We start from the raw sequence: 25367 nt of genomic DNA, 5'->3' as shown, positions 1-25367 counted from the left end.
AATGAGGATGATGTTGGTCTCATAAAATGATTTGGGAAGAATTCCCTCTTTTTGTATTGTTTGGAATAGTTTCAGAAGGAATGGTACCAGCTCCTCTTTGTATGTCTGGTAGAATTCGGCTGTGTGAAATGGTCTTAAGTGTATAATATAATGCAATTTGGAAATCCATGAAGTTATGTAACTCACCAATATAGAATATTTCCACAATCCCAGAAATATGTCTCATGTTCCTTCTTATCCTTAACATCCCAAAGACAATCACTGTTCTGATTTCTATCATAATACATTCCTGTTTTAGAATTTCATGTCAATGGAGTTAAACCACAGGCTCTCTTAGGTCTGGAAACCGAATAACTTTCCAAATTGGAGAGTACTCGAAGTGCCCATGGACAGTAGAATAAGTTTTGTATTATTCATTCATTAGAATATTAGCCATGGAAATGAATGATCCATAATTACTTGCAACAATATGGAGGAATCTCTTCTGTTTTTTTTTTTTTTAAAGACGGGGTTTCACCGTGTTGGTCAGGCTGGTTTTGAACTCCCGACCTCAGGTGATCTGCCTGCCTTGGCCTCCAAAGTGCTTGAATTACAGGCGTGAGCCACCATGCCCAGCCGAGGAATCTCAAACATAACGTCAAGTACAAGAATTGAGACTCGACAAAATGCATACTATATGATTTCATTTGCATATAAATGTAAGTACAAAAATAGACAAAGCTAATCTATGCTGTTGGAAATCAAGATACTGATCATTCTTGGTGGGGTGTGGTTTGCAGAGTTTAGTGATCAGAGGAAGCAGAAGCAGCCTGATAATATTCTGTTTCTTCATCTGGGTGGTGACTACCCAGTGGAGCTCAGTTAGTGAAAATGTATCAAACTATACATCTGTGAAATGTGTGTGTGTGTATCAGAGAAATGAAATTGTAGACCAGGTGCCATGGCTCACGCCTATAATCTCAGCTTTTTGGAGGCCGAGGTGGGCAGATCACTTGAGGTCAGGAGTTGGAGACCAGCCTGGGCAACATGGTGAAACCTGGTTTCTACTAAAATTTAGCCGGGTGTGGTGGTGTGTGCCCATAATCCCAGCTACTCAAGAGGCTGAAGAACAAGAATTGGTTGAATCAAGGAGGCAGAGGTTGCAGTGAGCTGAGATTGTGCCACTATACTCCAGCCTAGGTGACAGAGTGAAACTGTGTCTGAAAAAAAAAATTAAAAATGAAAATAAACAAAATTACAGTGTCTGTCTATGGCCCAAAAGTTACCACAATTATTTTGCCTGAAAGACAGGTCTAAAAAAAGATTTCAATGCTTTTGAGGTATATATAAATATCCTGAAGTCGTAGAAGAAAAAGTCAAAAAATGTGGAGTTTTAGAATAATAAAACATCTCAAAACTATAGAATTTCTAAATTTCATATCAGAATGATCTCCAAAAGATGGTAGAATTTAGTAATCATTACTTAACCCGGAACTATTTTCTTACTGTACTTTCTAAGAATTTTCTAACTTAGAGAATTGTAAGTAGCAAAGAAAAGTATATATTTTTAAACAATCAAAACAATGGACACATTTTTTTTTCATTTTCAGGTTTGACCTGCCACCAGTTATCTTGTTTTCTATGGATGGATTTAGAGCTGAATATTTAGACACATGGGATTCTTTAATGCCAAATATCAATAAACTGAGTAAGTCTTCTATAACTAGTGGCATACAAATGGTAAAGACATAGAGTCAACATCTGGATGATGCAACTTTTTTTCTGACTTTTAACCTTAGTGGTTTATCTTAGCCTAGATCCTCTCTGACTTTACCACATGGTATCGTCTTTCTGATGGAAGTGTATTTTCACACTTTCTGGCATCTCCTACCTTTATTTTGGTAGCATGTTCATCCTTCTGTTTGTTTATTTTGATTTGTTTTGTATTTGAATGTAACTTCTGTCCTGTGGAAATCTGTTCGTGTGTACTGCCTTGAAAGTGATGTTTGTCAGACCTGGGTTCTGGGTCTTAGCAAGGTGGATATAACAAGGACCGGATCCAGAAGGAGCCTGGTGGAGTAGGCAGACCCAGCACCTCCCACCACTTCAGCAGATGTCAAATCCAGGATCTATTCCGGTTCCAGAATGGAACTGCCTACAACCTGGCCCTACCACTTGCTAGCTCTGAGGTCTCAGGTAACTTTCCTTCACCTTTTAGTGCCCCAGTCTCTTCATCTGTGAAACGGTGACTTCCCACCTGATAGGATTACTGTGAGAATGTGCACGTAGCATTTTAAAAATAGCTATTTGACATGTGGTATACACTGGATGTGTCACGCGTACTGCTCGCGCAAAGAGACTATCAGGCAGGCTTTATGTGGGCAACAAGGCCATTTATTTCGTGCCTGGGTGCAAGTGGGCCAAATCGGAGAAAGAAGTTAGGCAAAGAGGGTAGGAGAGGGAATTGGTTATATAGGTTGGAGCAAATGGTCCACTAAAGGTGGTAATCTATCTTGGGGAGGGGGAGGACATCACAGGATGCATGGTGACAAGGTAGGGGTCATTTATTACAATCAGGCATGATCACAAGGGTGGGGAGTATCAGTTGCAGTCAGAGGGGAGGGTGCGGTAGATTACATAGTTACAGGGGTGGGGGTCTTGAGAAACCCGATGTCCGGGGGGAAAGTTTTGTAAGGCTGAACAGGAATAATGGATGCGGGTTGTAGAGCAATTAGTTGAGTCAGGAACAACTTGTTTTACTTCCTTCTGTGGCCACCTGGTTACTTGTGGTTGCTTCAGACTTTTTGGTTCCTGGAGACCATTCAGAGTGAACGTGTGGGTCACCAAGGCTAAAATGGCCAGGCCTGGACTTAGAGCTCCAACAGGGTGGTTTTAAGTTATTGTTATAATTATTTTATTATTAGCTTTATTATAATGTACTTCTGTGTTAGTATACTTGGACTTCACACAGTTTAATAAAGGTAGTAATAAAGAGAAGTTGAGGCTGGATGTGGTAGCTCATGCCTGTAATCCTAGCACTCTGGGAGGCCGAGGCTGGAAGATCCCTTGAGCTCAGGAGTTTGAGACCAGCCTGGGCAACATTGTAAGACCTTGTCTCTATTTAATTATATATATATATATATATATATGTATATATATAAATTATATATAATTATATGTATATTTTATTATATATATATTTATATATATATATATATATATATATATATATATATTTTTTTTTTTTTTTTTTTAAAGAGAAGTTGAGTGTCCAAGGACACAGTGCTAAGAAGTGGCAAAATTAGAACCAGAGAGCTAAGTTGAGGGCCCGCAGTCTTCATGGCCCTGCAGTTTCTTTCTTCCCTTTTCCAGGCCCTGTTTTATATCCCCGAAGCTCTCAAATTTCATGTCAGTTTTACTGGTTTATTGTTTTTCTTTTCCTTCAAGTTCTTAAAAAATAGCTGTTTGATTTTGGGTAAGTTGAGTGACTTTTCTGGGCCTCAGTTTCCTCATTTGTGAAGTGAAATGACTAGATCTGACGATTTCTACTGTGAATTGCAGTCCTAAAATGTGACAGTAGTAGAAAGATAGACCACTACCCCCTGGAACACAAGCTGCATTGTTTCTTCAGCTTCTCCCTCCTTCCCTGGGGCAGATCTTTAGCAAAGAGATTGTTTTCCAAACCCAGGACTTGTCACTTTTCTGCTGAGTCATTTTGTCCTTAAAAAGTTAACTAACACTTCTCAGTTTCTATCTCCTTATCTACATTTGTCTTGATAAACTGGATATCAAACCTGGTGTCAAAAGGGAAATTGACTAGCCAGGGTGAACTGAACCCCCTCTAAAGCGACATTCCTTGGTTTGCTCATTCCATTGAGAATGACATTGATGAAATATATAAGAGCTTTCTGCTTTCGATGTTTAAAATAATTTAAAACATGTAAAATAGTCTTTAGTCATGTAGACATCTCAATCCCCAGATGTGTGAAGCTATGATCAATTAGGGCTACCTAGGCAAAATGAGGCTGTAGGTTCTAGGAGGCCCAATTAAGATTAGATGTGGTAGGGAGGGGCACATATTTTCAGGACCTCCTCAGGCTGTTTCAAGGGAAGATTTAAAAAGAACAGATGTGGTTAAATAGGATTAGGATTATGTTAGCCTTGAGGTGAGGTATGTGACAGGAGGCATTGCTGTTAAGGAAGCCCAGGGTCCCTTCTCTAGGGTTTCATCAAGCTGCCTGGATTGGGCCACCACCATCGTGTAAACTGAGCCTAAGCAATATCACAGAGTCATGAGTCATATTAGAGGCTATTAAGTAGACGAAGAAGTGGCTCTCCGAATCACACTCTAGTGAGGCAAGAACATTGTCTTTCTTTCTTTTTTTTTTTTTTTTTTTGAGATAGAGTCTTGCTCTGTCGCCCAAGCTGGAGTGTAGTGGCACAATCTCAGCTCACTGCAACCTCCGCCTCCTGGGTTCAAGCGATTCTTCCGCCTCAGCCTCCCAAGTAGCTGGGACCATAGGCACGTGCCATCACGCCCGGCTAATTTTTGTATTTTTAGTAGAGACGGGGTTTCACCATGGCCAGGATGGTCTCGATCTCTTGACCTCGTGATCCGCCTGCCTCGGCCTCCCAAAGTGCTGGGATTACAGGCGTGAGCCACCGCGCCCGGCCCAAGAATATTGTCTTTCTTAGTGCAGGCGGCAGCAGGTAAACAAGGCCAGGGCAAGATCAGGAAACTGTCAAGTTGGGATAGAGGTGATTTGGCCTATTTAGAAGAAAGGCTTCTTGAAAAGTTGGATGGGAAACTGCGTATCAAATAAGACTAGAAGTAGCAAGTAGACAGCAAAAACCCCACAGGTGACATATGCAGAGTTTTGGAGATTAGAGTTTGCAAGGTTGGCATTCATGGACAGCAGAGCTCTTATATGGGCCACAGAAGATGTCATGTGCTGTCTGCTTTTAAAATTTTTTTTTGTTAAGAATGCATAACATGAGATCTACCCTCTTAACAGATTTTTTCAGTGTACAATGAAGTATTATTATCTATAGGCACAATGCTGTACACTGGATCTCTAGAATTTACTCATTTTCTAAAACTGAAATTTCATACCCATTGATTAACAATTCTGCATTTCCCCTTTACCCAGCCCCTGGAAACCATCATCCTGTTCTTTGCTTCTATGATTTTGAGTATTTTAGATAATCCCATATAAGTGGAATCATACAGTATTAGTGTTCTATGGCTAGCTTGTTTCACTTAGTATACCTTCAAGGTTCATCCATGTTATCACATGTTGCAAGATTTTCCTCTTTTATTAAGGTCAAATAATATTCATTGTATGTATATATCACCTTTAAAAAAATCTATTTATCTTTTGAAAGATAAACAGATTGTTTCCACAGCTTGACTCTTATGAATAGTGCTGGGTGAATAGGGAGTGTTAACATCTCATTGGGATCCTGATTTCAACTCTTTTGGATAAATACTCAAAAGTGGAATTGCTAGATCATATAATTCTATTTTTAAGTTTTTGAGAAACCTCCATACCGTTTTCCATAGCAGCTATACCATTTGCTTTTCACTAACAGTGTACAAGAGTTCCAGTTTCTGCACGTCTTCAACACCTTTTTTTTTTTTTTTTGATAATAGATATCCTAACAGAGGTAATGTGATATCTCATTTTTAAAGTTTTATTTTTAATAGTTATTATTTTAGAGATGAAGTCTTGCTATGTTTCCCAGGTTGGCCTCAAACTCTTGGGTTCAAATGATCCTCCCATCTCAGCCTCCCAAAGTGCTGGGATTGCAGGTGTGAGCCCCTGTGCCTGGCCTCACTTTGGTTCGTTACACCTTTTTCTGATAAGTAGTGACATTGAGCATCTTTCATATACCTATTGGATGTTTGTATATCTTTAGAGATGCACAATATCTTTCTTCTTTGAAGAAATATCTATTCAGGTCATTAGCCCATTTTTTAATGAGACTATCAGATTTTCTGCTATCAAGTTGTAGAAGTTCCTTATATATTTTGGAAATTAACTCCTTATTAGATACACAGTTTGAGAGTATTTTCTCCCATTTCATAGGTTGCCTTTTCATTCTATTGATTGTTTCCTTTGTTGCACAGAAGCTTTTTAGTTTGATGTAGTCCTGTATGTCTATTTTTGCTTTCATTGCCTATGCCTTTGTCATCATATTCATGAAATCATTGCCAAGACCAGCGTCATTCAGATGTTCCCCTGTGTTTCCTTCTAGAAGATTTATAGTTTCAGGTCTTATTTCAAATCTTTAATGTACTTTGAGTTTATTTTTGTGTATGGTGTCAGATCAGGGTTCAAGTTCATTTTTCTGCATATGGATATCCAGTTTCTAACATCATTTGTTGAGTTAGCTATTCTTTCCCCGTTGCGTATTCTTGGCACTCTTTTTGAAGACTGGTTGGCTATATATGCATGGATTTATTTCTGGGCTCTGTTTTTTTTTCTGAGATAGGGTCTCATTCTGTCACCCAGTTGGAGTATGCAACAGGATGATCTCAGCTCACTGTCACCTCTGCCTCCGAAACTTAAATGATCCCCTCTGCCTCCTGAGTAGTTGAGATTACAGGTACTGCACACCACAATGACTGGTTAATTTTTGTATTTTTTGTACAGATGAGGTTTTGCTATGTTGTCCAGGCTGGTCTTGAACTCCTGAGTTTAAGCCTGCCTTGGCCTCCCAAAGTGCTGAGTTTACAGTTGTGAGCCACCGTGCCCAGCCTGGGCTCCCTATTCTTTTTCATTGTTCTATATATCTGTTTTTAGGCCAATAACATGTTAATTACTGAAGACTTTTAATATATTTTGAAATCAGAAGCTTTGATGTCTTCAGATTTGTTCTTTTTCAAGAATGTTGTGGTTATTTGGGATCTTAAAAATTTAATTTTTTTTTCTATTTCTGTAAAAAATGTCATTATGGTTTTGATAAAGATTGCATTGAACCTGTAAACTGTTTTGAGTAATAGGAGCATCTTAACAATATTAAGTCTTCAAGTCATGAACACGAGGTGTCTTTCCATTTGTTTATGTCCACCTTAATTTATTTTACCCATATTTTATAGTTTTCATACACAAATCTTTCATTTTCTTGGTTAAATTTATTTATAAGAATTTCATTATTTTCAGTGTTTATAAATGAGATTGAATAGTTAATTATTAGTACATAGAAATGCAACTGATTTTTGTATGTTGATTGTGTATCCTGCAACTTTACTGCATTTATTAGTTTTAAATAAATTTATTTAGAGCTTTCAATATATTTAGAGCTTTCAGTAGATAATATCACACCTCCTGCAAATAGGGACAAGTTTACTTCTTTCTTTCCTATTTGGATGCCTTTTTTTTTTTCTTGCCTAATTGCTCAGGCTAGATGAGTGGACATTCCTGCTTTGTTCCTGATCTTAGGTGGAAAAACTTTCAGTTTTTCACCATTGAATAGATTGTTAGTTGTGGACTTTTCATATAATCTTTATTATGTTGAGGGAATTTTTCTCTACAACCAAGTGCCACATAACAATGTTTCAATCAACAACAGACTGCATATATAATGGTGGTCCCATAAATTATAATGGAGTTGAGAAATTCCTATCACCAGCTGGGTATGGTTACTCTTATCTGCAATCCCAGCACTTCAGAAGGCCAAGGAAGGAGGATTGCTTGAGCCCAGGAGTTTAAGATCAGCCTGGGCAACAAAGTGAAACCCTGTCTCTACAAAAAAAGAAAAAAAAAAAAAATTAGCTGAGCACAATGGGGTGTGCCAGTAGTCCCAGCTACTCAGGAGGCTGAGGCAGAAGGATCCCTTGAGCCTAGGAGTTCAAGGTTGCAGTGAGCTATGATCACACCACTGCACTCCAGCCTGGGTGACAAAGTGAGATCTTATTTAAAAAAAAAAAAATGCTATCACCTAGTGATGTCATAGCCATTATACTGTCATAGTGCAAAGCATTATTCACATGTTTCTGGTGATGCTGGTCAAGACAAACCTACTGCACTGCCAGTCATAAAAAATTATAGTATACACACTTATGTGCATTGTGTCATACTTGATAATGGTAATAAATGACCATATCTGGTTTATGTATTTACTGTACCATATTTTTTTTTAAGTGATGGGATCTTGCTATGTTGCCCAGACTGGTCTCAAACTCCTGGGTTCAGGTGATCTTCCTGCCTTGGCCTTCCAAAGTGCTGGGATTACAGGCATGAGCCACTGTGCCAAGCTTATATTACACTTAGACTATGTGCATTATTTTAGAGTGTACTCCTACTTATTAAAAATGTTAACTATAAAAACAGCCTCAGATGAGTCTTTCAGGAGGTACTTCAGAAGAAGGTACTGTTATCATAGAAGATGACAGCTCCATGAATATTATTGCCCCTAAAACCTTTCAGTGGGGCAAGAGGTGGAGGTAGAAGACAGTGATATTAATGACCTTGACCCCATGTGGGTGTGGGCTAATGTGTGCGTTTGTGTCTTAGTTTTTGACAAAAACATTTAAAAAGTAAAAACAAAAAATTAAAAAACAAAAGCTTATAAAGATATAAAGAAAAAAATATTTTTGTACAACAGTGCAACATGTTTGTTTTAAACTCAGTGTTATTACAAAAGAGTCAAAAAGTTAAAAAAATTAAGTTTATAAAGTAGAAAAGTTACAGTAAGCAAAGGTTAATTGATTATTGAAAAAATACGTTTCTATAAACTTAGTGTATCTTAAGTATACAGTGTTTATAAAGTCTATGGTAGTTTACGGTAATGTTCCAGATTTTCACATTCACTCACCACTCACTTACTGACTTACTCAGAGCAACTTCCAGTCTTGCAATCCTCATTCATGATAAGTGGTCTGTATTATATCATGTTTTTACTGTACCTTTTCTATATTTAGATAGGATTAAATATATAAATACCACTGTGTTACAATTACCTACAGTATGGGGCAGAATAACATGCTATACAGATTTGTAGACTAGGATTAATAGACTTTACCACATAAGCCTAGGTGCATAGTAGGCTTTACCATCTAGGTTTGTTTAAGTACACTCTATTATGTTTGCACAATGATGGAATTGTCTAAATACACATTTCTAAGAACGTATCCCTGTCTTTAAGCAATCCATGCGTGACTGTATTCCTAGTTTATTGAGAGCTTTTATCATGAAAGGGTGTTGAATTTTACCAAATGCTTCTTCTTCTTCTATTGAAATGCTCATGTAATTTTTATCCTTCATTCTGTTAATGTGATGTATCACATTAATTGATTTTCATATGTTGAACATCCTTGCACCGCAGGGATAAATCCCACATGATCATGGTGTATAATTTTTTCACTGTGTTTTTGAATTTGGTTTGCTAGTATTTTGTTGAAGATTTTTGCATCTATTTTCATCAGAAATATTAACCTGAAATTATCTTTTCTTCTGAGGTCTGTATAGCTTTTATATCAGAGTAATGCTAGACTTATGAATTTGAAAGCATTCCCTTATCTTCAGTTTTTTGGAAGAGTTTGAGAAGAATTGGCATTAGTTCTTCAAATATGTGGTAGAGAAATTGTCAGTGAAGCCATCTGGTCCTGGTCTTTTTCTTGGGAGGATTTTAGTTATTGATTCAATCTCCTTACTGTTTATAGGTTTATCCAGACTTTCTATTTATTTAAGATTCAGTCTTGGTACACTGTATGTTTCTATGAGTTTATCCATTTCTACTAGGTTATCCAGTTTATTGGCATGTAATCATTCACAGCATTCTCTTACAAACTTTTTGTATCTGCAGTATCAATTGTAATCTCCTCTTTCTGATTTTATTTGAGTTTTCTCTCTCTTTTTCTTGGTCTAGTTAAAAGTATGTCAATTTTGTTTATCTTTTTGAAAAACCGGCTGTTGGTTTCATTGATTTATTCTATTGTTTTTCTATTCTCTATTTCATTTCTTCTTTAATCTTGTTTTCTTCTTTCTGCTAACCTTGGATTTAGCTTGTTCCTTTTTCTGTTCCTTGAGGTGCAAAGTTAAGTTGTTTATTTAAAATTGTTTTTCTTTCTTAATGTAGGCATTTATTGTTATAACTTGCATTTTAGTGCTGCCTTTGCTGCATCCCATTTTCACGTTCGTTCGTCGTTTCAAGATATTTTCTAATTTCTCCTCTGATTTCTTCTTTGACACATTGGTTGTTCAAGTGTGTGACATAATTTCTACATTATTTGTAAATTTTTAAGTTTTTCTTCTAATACAAATTTCTAGTTTTATTCTATTGTAGTTGGAGAAAATACTTGGTATGATTCCAATTTTCTTAAACGCATTAAGACTTGTTCTGTGATCTAATATGTGCTCTATCCTGGAGAATGTTCCATGCATACTTGAAAAAAATGTGTTGAGTTGGGTTAAATGTTGTGTAAGGTTTCTACATGAAAAAAGAAAAAACACCCTGCTGATAGTTTTATAGGGCTTCTCTTGTATATCGTGAGTTGCTTTTATTTTTAGTTTTATGGGGCTTCTCTTGTATATCGTGAGTTGCTTTTATTTTGCTGTCAATATTCATTGTCTTTGACTTTTGACATTTGATTATAATAAGTCTGGGTGTGGATTTCTTTAGGTTCATCGTGTTTAGAATTTTTCAAGCTTCCTGGATCTGGCTGCCCATTTTTCCCCTGCTAGATTTGGGAGTTTTTAGCCATTATTTCTTTGAATAAACTTTCTGGTTCTTTCTCTTTTTCTTCTCCTGAAAATCTCATCATGGATATATTCGTTCACTTGTTGGTGTCTCAAAGTTCTCTTAATGTTTCATCACTCCTTTTTGTTCTTTTTTCTTTTTGTTCCTTTGCCTGAATAATTTTAAGAGGCCAGTCTGAGTTTGCCTCTCTTTGTTGAAATTTTCAGTTTATTCATGCATTGTTCTCATCACCTCAATGAATGTGTTTATGACAATTATTTTGAAATGTCTGTTAGGAAAATTGTATCCCTGCCTCATTCAGGTCAATTTCTGATTTATCTTGTTCCTTTGTTTTGAACATATTTCCCCATTTCTTCATTTTCCTTTGCTCTTTGTGTTGGCATTTGCGCATTGGACAAAACAGCCGCCTTTCTAGGTTTTCATGGACTAGCCTTGTATAGGAGAAACCCTCACCAGTTGGCCTGATCAGGGATTCTGGAGGCCCCTTAAACCTTCATGCTAGTCCAACCTTGTTTCTTTGTTCTTAGGGGCCTCAAGTGTCTAGAGTACACTGGTCCCATGGGTGCTCCAAGATAAGTGAAACAGAAGCCAACCTCTTGGGCAGTCACCAGAGAATTCGAATCATTAGACATCTTGTCCACTCCTTTCTCTCCCCAGAGATAAGTTGAGATCTGGATTTTGTTTTGTTTTTTTTTGTTTTTTTGTTTTTTTTTTTTTTTGCTTTTTTTCCCCTCTGTGCTGCACCAGAGAGAGGGGCTATGGTGACTAACATGCTACATCAAACCACTGTGTTTTTTCTTACTGGCCCCTCAGGTGACTAGGGTATACTGGATTCCATTAGTGCTTCAATACAAGCAAAACAGAAAAAGCCAGTCCTTTGGGCAGTCCCTGGAAAAGTTGGGGCATTGGACACTTAGTGTAACTCTTTTCCTCCCCTGGGAGAAGCTGGGAGTTGGGGATATTGCCTGATTTATCTGTGCTAAGCCAAGAAGAGAAGCTGTGGTGAGTGCCTGCGTGCCAGTTCAAATCTCCTCTTTGTTCTCTGTAGCGCCCAGGGGACTAATGCATGTTGGGTCTCAGATCTTCTAGCCAGTTTCTCAGATGCCAGTTGCAAAAACTGGAGTGTTAGATGTGTGGTCCAACTTTTTCCCTCCTTGGGGAGAAGCTAAAAGTTGAGAGTTCTCTTCTGATCATATAGCACCATTCTGGGATGGGTATTATGTCAAAGAAATGGTTCTGCCTTTCCTACTGGTTTCAATGTAACTGGTTTTATACTTGCCTGGTAAGCAGGAGCCTCTCAAGTAGTTTCTGGGTTTCTCACAAATTGAATTGGTTTATGTGTGGCTACTGAATGATTGTGTCTGCTGTGGGAAGAGTCTTCCAAGATTTCCTATTCTGTCATCTTGCTAGCATCACTCCTCTCTGCTCTCTTTTGACCATTCTTCTTTATGTGCCAAGGGCTTGAAGGCATATCAACAACTCTGGGAAGACTGAAGCCCCTGCAGAATTTATTACTCTCTATTTTTTTGACTGCTAGAAATGATACAGGCCAACATTATGGCTAATCTGTTTATTCTACTAAATTATATATAAAATGAAAGTACTTATTTTCAGCCTGTTTTTTGGTTTTTTGTTTTGTTCTGTTTTTGAGACAGAGTCTCACTCTGTTGCTCAGGCTGGAGGCCAGCAGCATGATCTCCGCGCATCGCAACCTCTGCCTCTCGGGTTCAAGCGATTCTCCTGCCTCAGCCTCCGGAGTAGCTGGGATTACAGGCATGTGCCACTACACCCGGCTAATTTTTTGTATTTTAGGAGAGACGAGGTTTCACCATGTTGGCCAGGCTGGTCTTGAACTCCTGACCTCAGGTGATCTGCTGGCCTTGGCCTCCCAATGTGCTGGGATTACAGAAGTGAGTCACCATGCTTGGCCTACATTGTAGTTTTGATCTGTACATTCTTTGGTTGCTTTGCCTACTCACCCATTTAGACCTTTGCTGCTTCTTAGAGTTTCTGGTTACCATAAACCTAGTTGCATAGACTTACCTCATTTATATTTCCAGATTATTTTTGTTTAGTACTTAAAAATTTTTTTTAGAAGTAAAACATACACATAAACATTTTAAAGCAATATTCAAGGCTATATAGTAAAATAAATGAACGAAACCTCTTTCCCGATCTTCCTACTTTTCCTTTGCAAAAGCAATCACTCATTGGTTTATTGTGTCTTTCCAGAAGTAGTCTGTTCAAGCCTAACTTAAATTATTCATATTTAGAAGAAACAATGGTAGCAGACTGTGCTTTTCGTGGGCTTTCTTCAGTAGCTGTGGTTCAAGGGCAGGTGATACAAAATGGTAGCTTACGTCTATAGAGTCAGCAGATGTATCCTGTTTATGACATCACTTAACTAGGGCAGTGCCATGTTTTAACGATACTGGTAGCTTCGTTTGCATTTTATTTTATAACCTAGTTTTACCCATTTAGGAATTTGAGTTTGTCACCCATGTTTCAAGGATATTAAAGCAGAAACTGACTTTATGTATCTGTTCCTTGTATGACTATTTTCTCAAATTATTTTAATTGCATAAGTGGACTAGATCTCATTTTATTTTCTTGTCATATAACTTCTTAACAATATTAAATGTCTTTCCCTGATTGAGATCAAGATTTACTTATTGGTGGTATTGACTAAAGAAGAAAGATAAAGGTTAATCTTAAGTTGTTTTATAAAGCCCTCAAGCAGTTCTCAAACTTAAATACAGTAGGATGACCTGGGGTGCTTGTTAAAAATGTAAATTTTTGGCCGGGTGCAGGGGCTCATGTCTGTAATCCTAGCACTTTGGGAGGCTGAAGCAGGTGGATCACTTGATGCCAAGAGTTTGAGACCAGTCTGGCCAAGATAACAAAATCCCATCTCCACTAAAAAAAATACAAAAATTAGCTGGGCTTGGTGGCAGGCACCTGTAGTCCCAGCTACTCTGGAGGCTGAAGCAGGAGTATCACTTGAACCCAGGGGGCAAGAGTTGCAGTGAACCGAGATCGCGCCACTGCACTCCATTCTGGTGACAGAGCAAGACTCCAAAAAAAAAGAAAAAGAAAGAAAGAAAGAGTAGATGTTTTTGAACTCCCTTTCCTTTGTCTCCTACCTTCCAACCCCCATCAGAGAATCTTATGTAGTGGACTTGATATGGGGCCCTAGAAGTTTCTGAAGGAGGAAATTCCTGGATCAGAGGCTGGGAAGGAGACTAATCCCAAAAACACTCATTGTGTTCAGCAGCAACGCTTGTGACTTTTTGGGCAACAATCAATTTCATGTTTTGTTTGGACCTAAAGAGAATCTATAACAGTGAAGCTTATTTTAGAAGTAGAGGCAACACAATTTTTGTGTGGAAAAATTCTCGTACATCACTGCTGCAGAGGAAATAGCAATGTGTCCCAGTGGTTCTGACCTCTTTAAACAGGGTTATTGCACAGACTGAAAACAACAGAACAATGAAGCGAAATTACTGCCATACTTTGTGAAAAACAGATCAAAGGAAACTTCCCTGGTCAAATGGAAACTATACTACAAGTAAGGAGCAGTAACATTAGCTTAATTGGTAAACAGTATGACATGACATGGTCTTATGCAGCTATACAAGTCAAATCCTTTTTCAATCTAGACAGTAGTGTTGACTTTTGTTATATTAGATACTTTGTATGTAAGAACTATCAGCTAGATGCCAATGCTGTATAAAGCAAACAAAGCTGGCAGTGTATGATACAGAGTACTTTAGCTCAGGGATCAACAAACTGTAGCCTGTAGGCCAAATCTGGTTCACTCTGCTCATTTGTGTATGGCCTGCCATATATACTGAGAATTGTTTTACTTCTTTTAGAAAATTTCTATTTATTTATTTGAAACAGGATTTCACTCTGTCACCCAGGCTGAAGTGCAGTGGTGCAATGACAGACTCCATCTCCTTGGCTCAAACAGTCCTCCCACTTCAGCCTCCAGAGTAGCTAGCACTATGCAGGTGCAGGCCACCATGCCCAGCTAACTTTTTATTTTTATGTAGAGAGGAGCTTTCACTGTGTTGCTCAGGTTGGTCTCAAACTCTTGAGCTCAAGTGATCTGCCTGTCTCAGCCTCCCAAAGGGCTGGAGTTATAGGTGGGAGCCACTGGGCCTGGTCTGTTTTACATTTTTAAATGCTTGGAAGAAAGTAAGAATATTTTGTGACATGTAAAAATTACCTGAAATTCAAATGTCAATGTCCATAGAGAAAGTTCTATTAAAACACGGCCATGTTCATTTGTTTATGTATTGTCTACACATGCTTTGGGGCCTCAATGGCAGAGTAGAATTATTGCAACAAAGACCATATGGCCTTGCAAAGCCTAATATGTGTATCACTGGCAATTCCAGAAAAAATCTATACACCTTGATTTGCTCACTCCTCTCCTAAAAGACTGACATTCCTTGGAATGGAGGAAGCTTAGAGGCCAGAATTTCAACCTTTTTCCATCTTCAATCCACTTTTTAGTTTGTTTTCTATTTTTCTGGGAGACTTTCACGTTCAGATTGCTAGTTATCTGAAAACTGGAGAAGAAACAACTTCCTAATTTCTCATCATATTCTGTTGTAGAAACATGTGGAATTCATTCAAAATACATGAGAGCTGCGTATCCTACCAAAACCTTCCCGAATCATTATACCATTGTCACGGTAAGTGCTTGACCCAGTGGTAAGACAGGCCAAAGACCAGAACTGATCACATAAGACAGACATGCTTGGGCAGGAACCGGCTGATTTCAGTGCCTTACCCTTCTCAAGCACATGTGGGGATAGTTCATGGCTCAATTCAGGCTGGGAAGTCATGGCTCAATGTGAGGCCACTCCAGAGCTGTGAGGCATGAGCTATGAGTAAATGTCCAGCCTTAGGTTAACTCACCTGTGTCGAACCCAAAACAGACCCTTTGATGTGAGAAAGACCATTTTCCTCTGGTCTTTCGATTGCCCTTTGTTTATCTGAAGGTCTGCTGAGAACAGTAAGCTATACAGAGGGACAACGACTTTGATGCGGAAAATTTCATTCTTTCCTAGTCTTTTCATTATAATTAACTTGATAGAACTTCTTTTTCATAAATGAATTCACACTGTCTACACCTCTTTAAATAAATCAATAAAAGCAAGTGAATTACCTCAGTGTATAAAAAGATGTAGGTAGAATGATTAAAATGAGTTTAAATAAAAATTAAGTTATTTAAGATGGATAGATTTAGAACACATTTTAAGGCACCTTCTGCCTCAGAGGATGTTTGTGTCTTTATTACTTTGGGTTTTAGTCTTTTATTACTATGGAACAGTAACTATGACATTTACATTTTACCCCCGTACACATGTATGTATGTATTCTCATTATTTGCAGATTCAATGTTTGTGGGTTTGTCTATGCACTAAAATTTATTTCTAGCCTCCACATCAAGAAGTATAGTGCATTTGTGGTCATTTGCAGCCATCACAAAGAAGCATAAAAAGTTGAGTTGCCCAATGCACATGTCACATGTTCCTAGCTAAGGTCTCACCAGGAGACATTCTGCTTTCTTGTTTTAGCTGTAATATTATAAACAAGTATCATTTTCACAATCTTACTGTCTATCAAATGCTATACTTTCTATATGCTCATGCTTTTTCTTGGGTTATTTCACTGGTTAAAATTGTCCCCTTGCATAGTACTAAAGTGCTTTCTGGTAACCCTAAGAGCAAGAAAGCTGTGAATTGCCTTGCAGAGGAATTATGTGTGTTAGGTAAACTTTGCTGAGGCATGATATAGTGAACCAACAATATATATAAATAAGGTGACTTTAAACAGAAACACTCATAAAAGAAGGTTATGTGTTGATCAGAAGACAAAAAATGTTGTAACCAGAGGATCTCAGGAACCTAACTCTATTTTCCTAGGAGTAATGGCTTAGCAATCATTAATTTAGTGTTCATGACAACTTTACAGAGTATAACTACTATGAATAATAATAATCGACTATATATGCATAAATATGAATACATAATACATACTACATATATGTATGTGTATACATAAAATAATGGATTATGCAAAAGTGCTACTAATTTACTGTTTATATATTTTATACACATATATGCCTAGATATTCATATACATAGTGATGTTCTAAAATAATGACCCTAAAAGCCACAGGCATTCAATAGAAATGTGTGGAATGATTAAATAAATATGTGGGATTTGATAGATGGATGGATGGCAGGGAAGATGGATGGAGACTGGGCAGGCTGCCTTTAAAATGCTGGTAACGCCCTTTAATTCAATTTAACCAAGATATTTGATATATAGAAAGCTTCTATCTAGTAAATTTCTTGCTATTCTTGATAATATAACCAGTGGCTAACCATTATTCTAATATCTGAATCTTTAACAAACAGTTAAACAGTTATTTAGCACACAAAAGTTATATTAACACCATCAGCACAAGCCATCAGCCTAATGTCATTTATTTGCTGCTATAAACCATGGTAGAACTAGAAGAAAAAAAAAAAAATATATATATACAATAAACCCTCATAACACGTGTTTACCCCTTGCATAGGGTTTGTTCCTAAGTGACAAACCTTCACATGTACCCCAAACCTAAAAGAAGGAAAGAGGAAGGAAGGAAGGAGGGAAGGAGGGAAGGAGGGAAGGGAGGGAGGAAGGGAGGAAAAATATTTGGAAAAAAATGCATTTTTACTGAACATGTACAGACTTTTCTTGTCACTATTCGCTAAACAATACAATTATTGACATAACATGTGTATTGTATTAGCTATTATAAGTAATTTAAAGATGATTAAAATATACAGGGGGGTATGCATAAGTTATATGCAAACCCCAAGCCATTTTCTATCAGGGACTTGAACATCCTCTGATTTTGGTACCTGAGGGAGGTCATGAAACTAATGGAAGCCAAGGGATGACTATATCTCCTGATATTTAAGTTCAGGTCCATGTGTTTTACATTGAAAGATATAGTATCTTTCCTAGATATGAGTAATAGATTGTGTGCTATTTCAATTTAAATTTATATTTTACTAATATTTTATCTTACATCTTTTTTGAAATTATCATTTTAGGGCTTGTATCCGGAATCACATGGCATCATTGACAATAATATGTATGACGTAAATCTCAACAAGAATTTTTCACTTTCCTCAAAGGAGCAAAATAATCCAGCCTGGTGGCATGGGCAACCAGTATGTACATTACACACGTGGCAACTGAAGTAACCGCCATTTCTCAATGTGACAGGAGGTCACACTTCTCACCCCACTTTGAGTTCTATGTCACCCATCTAGTTTCTAAGGGCTAAGGGTGGGAAGGTGTTTCACCAATATTTATAACTTGAATTTTTAAAACATTTATGATTGTTAATTCAAATAGCTTTTGTTTAAACTTGTGTGTTGGATTATAAATGTATCTATCTGGAAATTACTCAGAAAGATTGTTGTTAGTGTTTTTCCTCATTCTGTTTTGTAATTCATTTAAAGGGAGAGAGGAACCATCCAATTTTACCAGTTTAAAAAAAATGATTTTGCTTCTTAGTACCTTGCTATGTTTTTGATTTTTGAGGCAGATTCTTAGATAATTATATCTTTTAATTGCTACAATGGTTAAATTTCAATTTTAATACATGTTGCAACTATTGCTTAGTTTCTAGGAAAGTACATCATTCCTGCCCAAGGTAATTATTGAGTTTCACTTATTCTAAATTTTCTTTTCTTACAGATGTGGCTGACAGCAATCTATCAAGGTTTAAAAGCTGCTACCTACTTTTGGCCCGGATCAGAAGTGGCTATAAATGGCTCCTTTCCTTCCATATACCTGCCTTATAATGGGTAATGAAGCACTTCCAGATATTCTCCTAGCTTGGCAGAAATGATCAGAATTTTTTTTTCGTCTTAATCTTGGCGGCAATTCTATTAATCCAGTTGTTTGAACTAAAAATCTTGGGAGTCACCGTTGATTCCTCTTCTCTATGTCACTCATGCAGTCTTTCAGTAAATGCTCTTGGCTCTAATTAAAAATCTACATAGCCTGAGAACTTTTTATAAACTCTAGCATCACCACTCTGGTTCGAGCTACCGTCTCTCGCCTGTACTATTTCAGTTGCCTCTTTACTCGTTTCTCCGCTTCTTATACTTTATAATCTAGTCTCATCCCACCCACCACAGGGATTCCTTTAAAATGCAAGTCTGGCCAAGTGGGGTGGCTCATGCCTATAATCCCAACAGTTTGGGAGGCTGAGGTTGGCTGATCACTTGAGGTCAGGAGTTCGAGACCAGCCTGGCCAACATGGCGAAACCCCATCTCTACTAGAAATACAAAAATTAACCGGGCATGGTGGCACATTTTCTGTAATCCTGGCTACTCCAGAGGCTGAGGCAGGAGAATCGCTTAAACTCAGGAGACAGAGGTTGCAGTGAGCTGCGATCAGGGGCTCCTGCAGTCCAACCTGGCGACAGAGCGAGATCTGTCTCAAATAAATAAATTTATTAAATTGAATGCAAGTCCAATTACGGCATTCTTTTGCACCAAAAACTTCAATGGCTCCTTGTGTCACTCAGAGTAAAAGCCCACAAAGCCCTATGTGGCATGACCTCGGCTGTTCCCTTACCTCTCAGACCTCATCTTCTGCTACTCCCTGGGGTGCTCACTCTGAACTCCTTGGTGGGCTTCAATATAGTAGGCTTGCTTCTGCCGCAGGGCGTTGCACTGGCTGTTCACCCTCCCTGAGATGATTTGCTTCATGGATCCAAATGCCTACTCTTTCACTGCCTTCTAGCCACTGTTGAAAAATTACCTTCTCCATATTGTCTTGCCCCAGTTACACTAAGATTTAAAATTCCAAACCACCTTCATCCCTGTTACTCTGCTCTAGATTTTTTTGTGTGTGTGTCCATAGCATTTATCACCTTTTAATACACTATATAATTTATTTTTATATTAGGTCTATTTTTGTTACTTGTCTTCCTCCACTAGAATGTCACCTTTGGTTTTCTCACCAATAAGTTCTGTTTTGAATGAACAAATAGTGTCCAGCAATAGATGTTCAACATATGTATATGCATACATTTTTAAAAAGGAATGAATGGATCATAATCATTTGTCTTTTATTTTAGTTGGGAGAAACTAAAGGAGAGGAAGGTGAGGGGGAAATAAAACAATCTACGTTTCATTTATAGTGCTGCAAGCGTATCTATAAACAGCAATCCCTTGAAATACTGCTTAATCCCTTTCAATATTGTGATTATATAGGAACACAAAGTGGATAGCTGAAGATATTAACCTTTCTGAATAGGAATGTAATGGAGTTATTCTTGATTTGATTCATCTTAAAGAATTATTTCTACCCTATTTTTTCAGAAGTGTCCCATATGAAAAGAGGATTTCTACATTGTTAAAATGGCTGGACCTGCCCAAAGCTGAAAGGTAAAGTCTAGTGTCAGAAAACTGCTGGCATAGTGGCATTTACATGGTTAAAAAATGAAGTTATTTCTTTACTTTAAATGACAATTTTTTGGCTATTTTTGAGACAACGTGGCATTGCCTTTTAATGGGCACTTTTCATGAAATATTCCTGGCTGGTCAGGGGCTTTCACTCCTTTAATCCCAGCACTTTGGGAGGTTGAGGCAGGAGGATCACTTGGACCCAGGAATCTCAGACCAGACTGGACAACACAGTGAGACTCTGTCTCTAAAAAAAATGTAAAGAAATTAGCTGGGCATGGTGGTACGCAGTTGCAGTCCTAGCTACTTGGGAGGCTGAAGCGGGAGAATCACTTGAGCCCAGGAGTTTGAGGCTGCAGTGAGCTATGATTATGTCACTGCCCTCTAGCTTGGGTGACACAGTGAGACTCTGTCTCAAAAAAAAAAAAAAAAAAAAGGAAAGGAAATTATTTCTGAGAGCTAGTAACTTTTGTTTTCGAAAATGTAGTTGACACTATTGAACAACAGAGATAGAGCCAGTACCAGAGAGCAGAGGCAAATATCACAGAACCAGAGCCAGATATGGAGTGGAGCAGAACTTGGAGCAGGTCTGACACTTGGTTATAAGGTCTGACTCCAATACCCAGGGGTGCTCCATCAAGCCCACGGCAAGACTGGAGTGAAAGAAGGCTATCTAGGCGCTCCAGGTAAACAGTACATCAGAAACCGGACACCAGAAGAAAGAACGTGGTGTGACAGAACCAAGAATCAGCAAAAAGTCAGAAACCAAGAAACAGAAAGGACTGGGGCACACCAAAAGTGGTCTTAACTGCAACAACAAAACAGAGTTTCACAGCAGGGGTGTACCAGTGCCTCTACCTGGGATGGTCTTGTTTACTTTCTATTAAGAGACCTATCCTTGCTGGAGCCAAGTAGAACCACAGGGTCTGAACAAAGAGGAGGAGGTTAGGGAGAAAGAAAAGGCCACAGCCAGCAGGCCCGATATCTACAAAATCCCCCAATCCAGCCTGTACATTTATTACAAATTGACAATATATTTGTTTCAATTTTACCCCTAGACCCAGTTTTTATACCATGTATTTTGAAGAACCTGATTCTTCTGGACATGCAGGTGGTCCAGTCAGTGCCAGAGTAAGTTGTGTGTGTGTGTGTGTGTATGTGTGTGTGTATGTGTGTGTGTGTGTGTGTGTGTGTTGTTGTTGTTTTTAAACGTAAATTCATCTAACCCTAACCTACAAAACAAAATAGTATTCTTTAATTTCTACTAAGGACACACGTATTTGATACATACACAGGAAGATCAAAACGGCTAAAAGAATGAAAGGAATGCCATGGTTAACTGCCTTCTTAACCATAAAATGGTTGAAAGTCTAGAAAGGACAACTGCCTTATTAACTATATCTTAAATCATTTGAAAACCCCTCATTGAATGTGTAGATGCGGCACTGTTGTTGCATATAACGAAAACATCAAGGCTAGATACTACACAAGCCAGTTCATACTAACGTGGTGCATTTCAGGCTAAGTCACCTGCAAGTCCATTGCGGTATATCTGCTGTCTACTCTCCCACAGTTCATTCATAAGTTCCTGATAATTGGACTTAACATATTACTGCCTCAGGCCGAGTTATTTCCCTTCTAGGCTCCCAGTATTGTTGAATTGGACTTTTTAATATAAATTTATTCATTATCTAGACCACCCTGTTATGATTATATAGTCCTTGAGTATTGCTTTTAACAACAACAACAAAAAAGCCATTCTGTCTTCTAAACTTCACTAAAGCCTCCGTTTTCTTGGACACAATGGAAAGCTGTGAAGCCTGCCATGAGTAAGGCATTTCCCCACCTGATGGAAACTCATGTAACAATTGTCCTCAGTTGGAACGCAAGCATATTCACTCTGGCAGCATGCCTTTGCCATTTCTCAGAAAAGCCTTTTTTCTTTTCTTCCTTCCTGTTAGGCCAAAATGAATCCTAATATAGGGTCTTGTTCGAGTCTCACCACTTTTAAGCCTTGGGCCTCTCCTGCACTGCTCTAGACTGTATCACAGAATCGTATGCTTTTTCACATTACTCTAACGGTGAACTATCTAAAACGTATTCACCATATCTTCTTTTCTTTCTTTTTTTTTGAGATGGAGTCTCGCTCTGTTACCCAGGCTAGAGTACAGTTGTACAATTTCTGCTCACTGCAACCTCCACGTCCCAGGTTCAAGCGATTCTCCTGGCTCAGTCTCCCAAGTAGATAGGATTACAGGCATGAGCCACCACGCCCGGCTAATTTTTGTGTTTTTAGTAGAGACAGGGTTTCACCATATTGGTCAGGCTGGTCTTGAACTCCTGACCTCATGTGATCCACCCGCCTCAGCCTCCCAAAGTGCTGGTATTACAGGCATGAGCCACCAGGCCCACCCCATCTTTTCTATTTTAACTGTTAGCCATGTTTGATATGATTTGTCACTTGAGAAGGGTTGCACCTCTGGAGCTGATGTAAGATTAGGCACCATTACCTTTTTTTTTTCCATCCAGTGCTCTGGTTTAAAACCCAAGTACATTTGAAGTATAATTTTGAAAAGTGCTGCAGAGGAAAAGATCAGAGTTCTCCCAAGAGATCTATCTAGGCAGTCTCAATCTAGTCAAGAGTCGGGTGCAAATTTGGGCTGCTTAGGAGACTCTCCTCTGAGTGACAAAAAGAAAATAAAATTTACAAATGGTCTTATTGAGGAAGGAGCTGTGCACACTGTAGGAACATATAAAATGAAACAATGGTCTGACAAACAAATGGCTAGATGGCTCAGCAAGTAGACAACGAGATAATGTTAAGAATAAGCCGGGCGCGGTGGCTCAAGCCTGTAATCCCAGCACTTTGGGAGGCCGAGGCGGGTGGATCACGAGGTCAAGAGATCGAGACCATCCTGGTCAACATGGTGAAACCCCGTCTCTACTAAAAATACAAAACATTAGCTGGGCATGGTGGTGCGTGCCTGTAATCCCAGCTACTCAGGAGGCTGAGGCAGGAGAATTGCCTGAACCCAGGAGGCGGAGGTTGCGGTGAGCCGAGATCGCGCCATTGCACTCCAGCCTGGGTAACATGAGCGAAACTCCGTCTCAAAAAAAAAAAAAAAAAAGAATAATAGTAGCAGCTCACCCTTATTTGTGCTATGCTGTGCCAGAGCTGCTGGACAAGCTATGAGAATTATCTCCCACTAGTGTCTCCAGCATTGTGGAACAGGGAGGAGGACTAAGAGGAAGCCCAGAGAAGAAGTCAGGCACCAAATCCTGCAGGGCCTTACAGGCTAGAAAAAGTACAATGAGAAGCATTGAAGCACTGTAATAAGGGAGGTGACTCGGAGGAGGCAAGGGAAAGAGGGGAGAGACGGTGTTGACTTAGTCCAAGGTGTTGACTTAGGACAAATGCCCAAATACTTCTTTAAAAAAGAAGTAGAATTATTGGGTGACAGATGCTCTTTTTAACTCTCTGGTAACCTATTGTCACATGACCCTCCGGAATGTGTGTGACCCTTAGACTCTCTTAGAAGTATCTGTCCACACGCCTCTCTAACATGGAGCATCACTGTGAAAATCTTTACAGTCGAGTAGTGTTTGTTGACATTCAACATGGTTTCACATAGTTATTGCCAGCAGTTTATCTTCCTCTGTAGGAAACACAGTTTAGATTTCTGTTTATAGAAATCTAGGGAATTGGTAACTGATGAATATGGTAGCATGGGTGCTAGTCCTGGGCTCTGACGTTCTGTTTCAAAGCCAGCCATTTCAGAGAAGGAGAGGTGTTTAATTTTTACTTGATTAGATAACAGTTTGGCTAATTAAAACAATTCGTTACAACAATCTTAACTCCAAATTGTTTTGCAGGTAATTAAAGCCTTACAGTTAGTAGATCATGCTTTTGGGATGTTGATGGAAGGCCTGAAGCAGCGGAACTTGCACAACTGTGTCAATATAATCCTTTTGGCTGACCATGGTATGCTTTTTAAGCAAATTCTTATTTGTCATTGACTATATTTTATCAATTCAGGAATCATACACAAATAATAGTAATATTTTAAAGTCTCTACTTCCAGACCTAAAGTCTGTTGAAGAAGCAAGGAAAGAACTGTGATAGATGGTGAGGAAAAGAGGACCACATTAAATGTTCTAGTTTAATTATTCTCATACCCCTGAAAACCTGCCCATAGACACTATGTTTTGTAAAAGTGGAGTTAATAATATTTAACAGGGATGTGGTTGGGTTGTTATTAAAATCTAAAAAGTGCTTTGGGGCCTTCTTTCCAGCCATGATTCATTCATGTAGATTGGCTACAGTTTACTGTAATTGGCAAGTTTTGCCACACCATGTGTATTTTTTTTAGTTATGTAAATAGATGTGTGTCTATTCATAGCTTTTCATCTTTAAAGTTACTGTCACCTCACATTTCTCTACTTGAGGTTAACTCTTGATTTTGATAAACCTGGATGTTAGAGGAAGTGAAGCAATGGGCACATCCTCTCCCACCTCACGCAAAATACATTCGAACAGTTTTGAAGTATATATGCACTCATTCTACAGATATTTTCTAAGTGTCTGCTCAATGCTAAGTACTTGCCTAGATATGGAGTAGATCCATCCTAGCTAGGGTGGTCAAATTGTCTTCTTGAGAACAGCATTTAAAGTCAATCCCAGTATCTGTGAAGGGACCAGCCATGAGGCATGAGGAGGAAAAAGAGTGTGTCTGCAGAACTTTTGTTCATATTTTAGAGCATCCAGATAATGATAAACATAGTAATGTATTTTTAAAATTTCTAAGATGGTTCCCTAACACTTTGCCCTATTGTTTTAAAATTAAAGAGAAGCCTTTTTATGTACATTTTGTTAAAAGAAATTAATTAAAATTAAAATGTATATGCAAGCCAGGCACCATGGCTCATGCCTGTAATCCCAGCACTTTGGGAGGCTGAGGCATGTGGATCACCTGAGGTCAGGAGTTTGAGACCAGCCTGGCCAACATGGTGAAACCCTGTCTCTACTAAAATTACAAAATTAGCTGGGTATGGTGGCACACGCCTGTAGTCCCAGCTACTCAGGAGGCTAAGACAGGAGAATCGCTTGAACCCAGAAGGTGGAGGCTGCAGTGAGGTGAGATCATACCACTCCACTCCAGCCTGTGCCGCAGAGCAAGACTCTGTCTC

General features: G+C 38.5%; 1 protein-coding gene across 1 annotated transcript in view; it reads left to right on the top strand.

The window, feature by feature from the left end:
- ENPP3 (ectonucleotide pyrophosphatase/phosphodiesterase 3) overlaps positions 1-25367 on the top strand; it is a 94958-nt gene that overhangs the window by 23553 nt on the left and 46038 nt on the right. Inside the window, exons 6-12 of the mRNA XM_017533239.2 lie at positions 1590-1687; positions 15307-15386; positions 17807-17926; positions 18459-18568; positions 20097-20162; positions 21239-21311; positions 24054-24162. Of these exons, the coding sequence (XP_017388728.1) occupies positions 1590-1687; positions 15307-15386; positions 17807-17926; positions 18459-18568; positions 20097-20162; positions 21239-21311; positions 24054-24162 (656 nt within the window). The remainder of the gene's footprint in view (positions 1-1589; positions 1688-15306; positions 15387-17806; positions 17927-18458; positions 18569-20096; positions 20163-21238; positions 21312-24053; positions 24163-25367) is intronic.

The sequence above is a fragment of the Cebus imitator genome, unplaced genomic scaffold (genome assembly GCF_001604975.1).
Source record: "Cebus imitator isolate Cc_AM_T3 unplaced genomic scaffold, Cebus_imitator-1.0 Scaffold81, whole genome shotgun sequence".
In the NCBI taxonomy this organism is placed as follows: Eukaryota; Metazoa; Chordata; class Mammalia; order Primates; family Cebidae; genus Cebus; species Cebus imitator.
The sequence above is the reverse complement of the archived record's forward strand: the minus strand, read 5'-3'. Positions and strand labels throughout refer to the sequence as shown.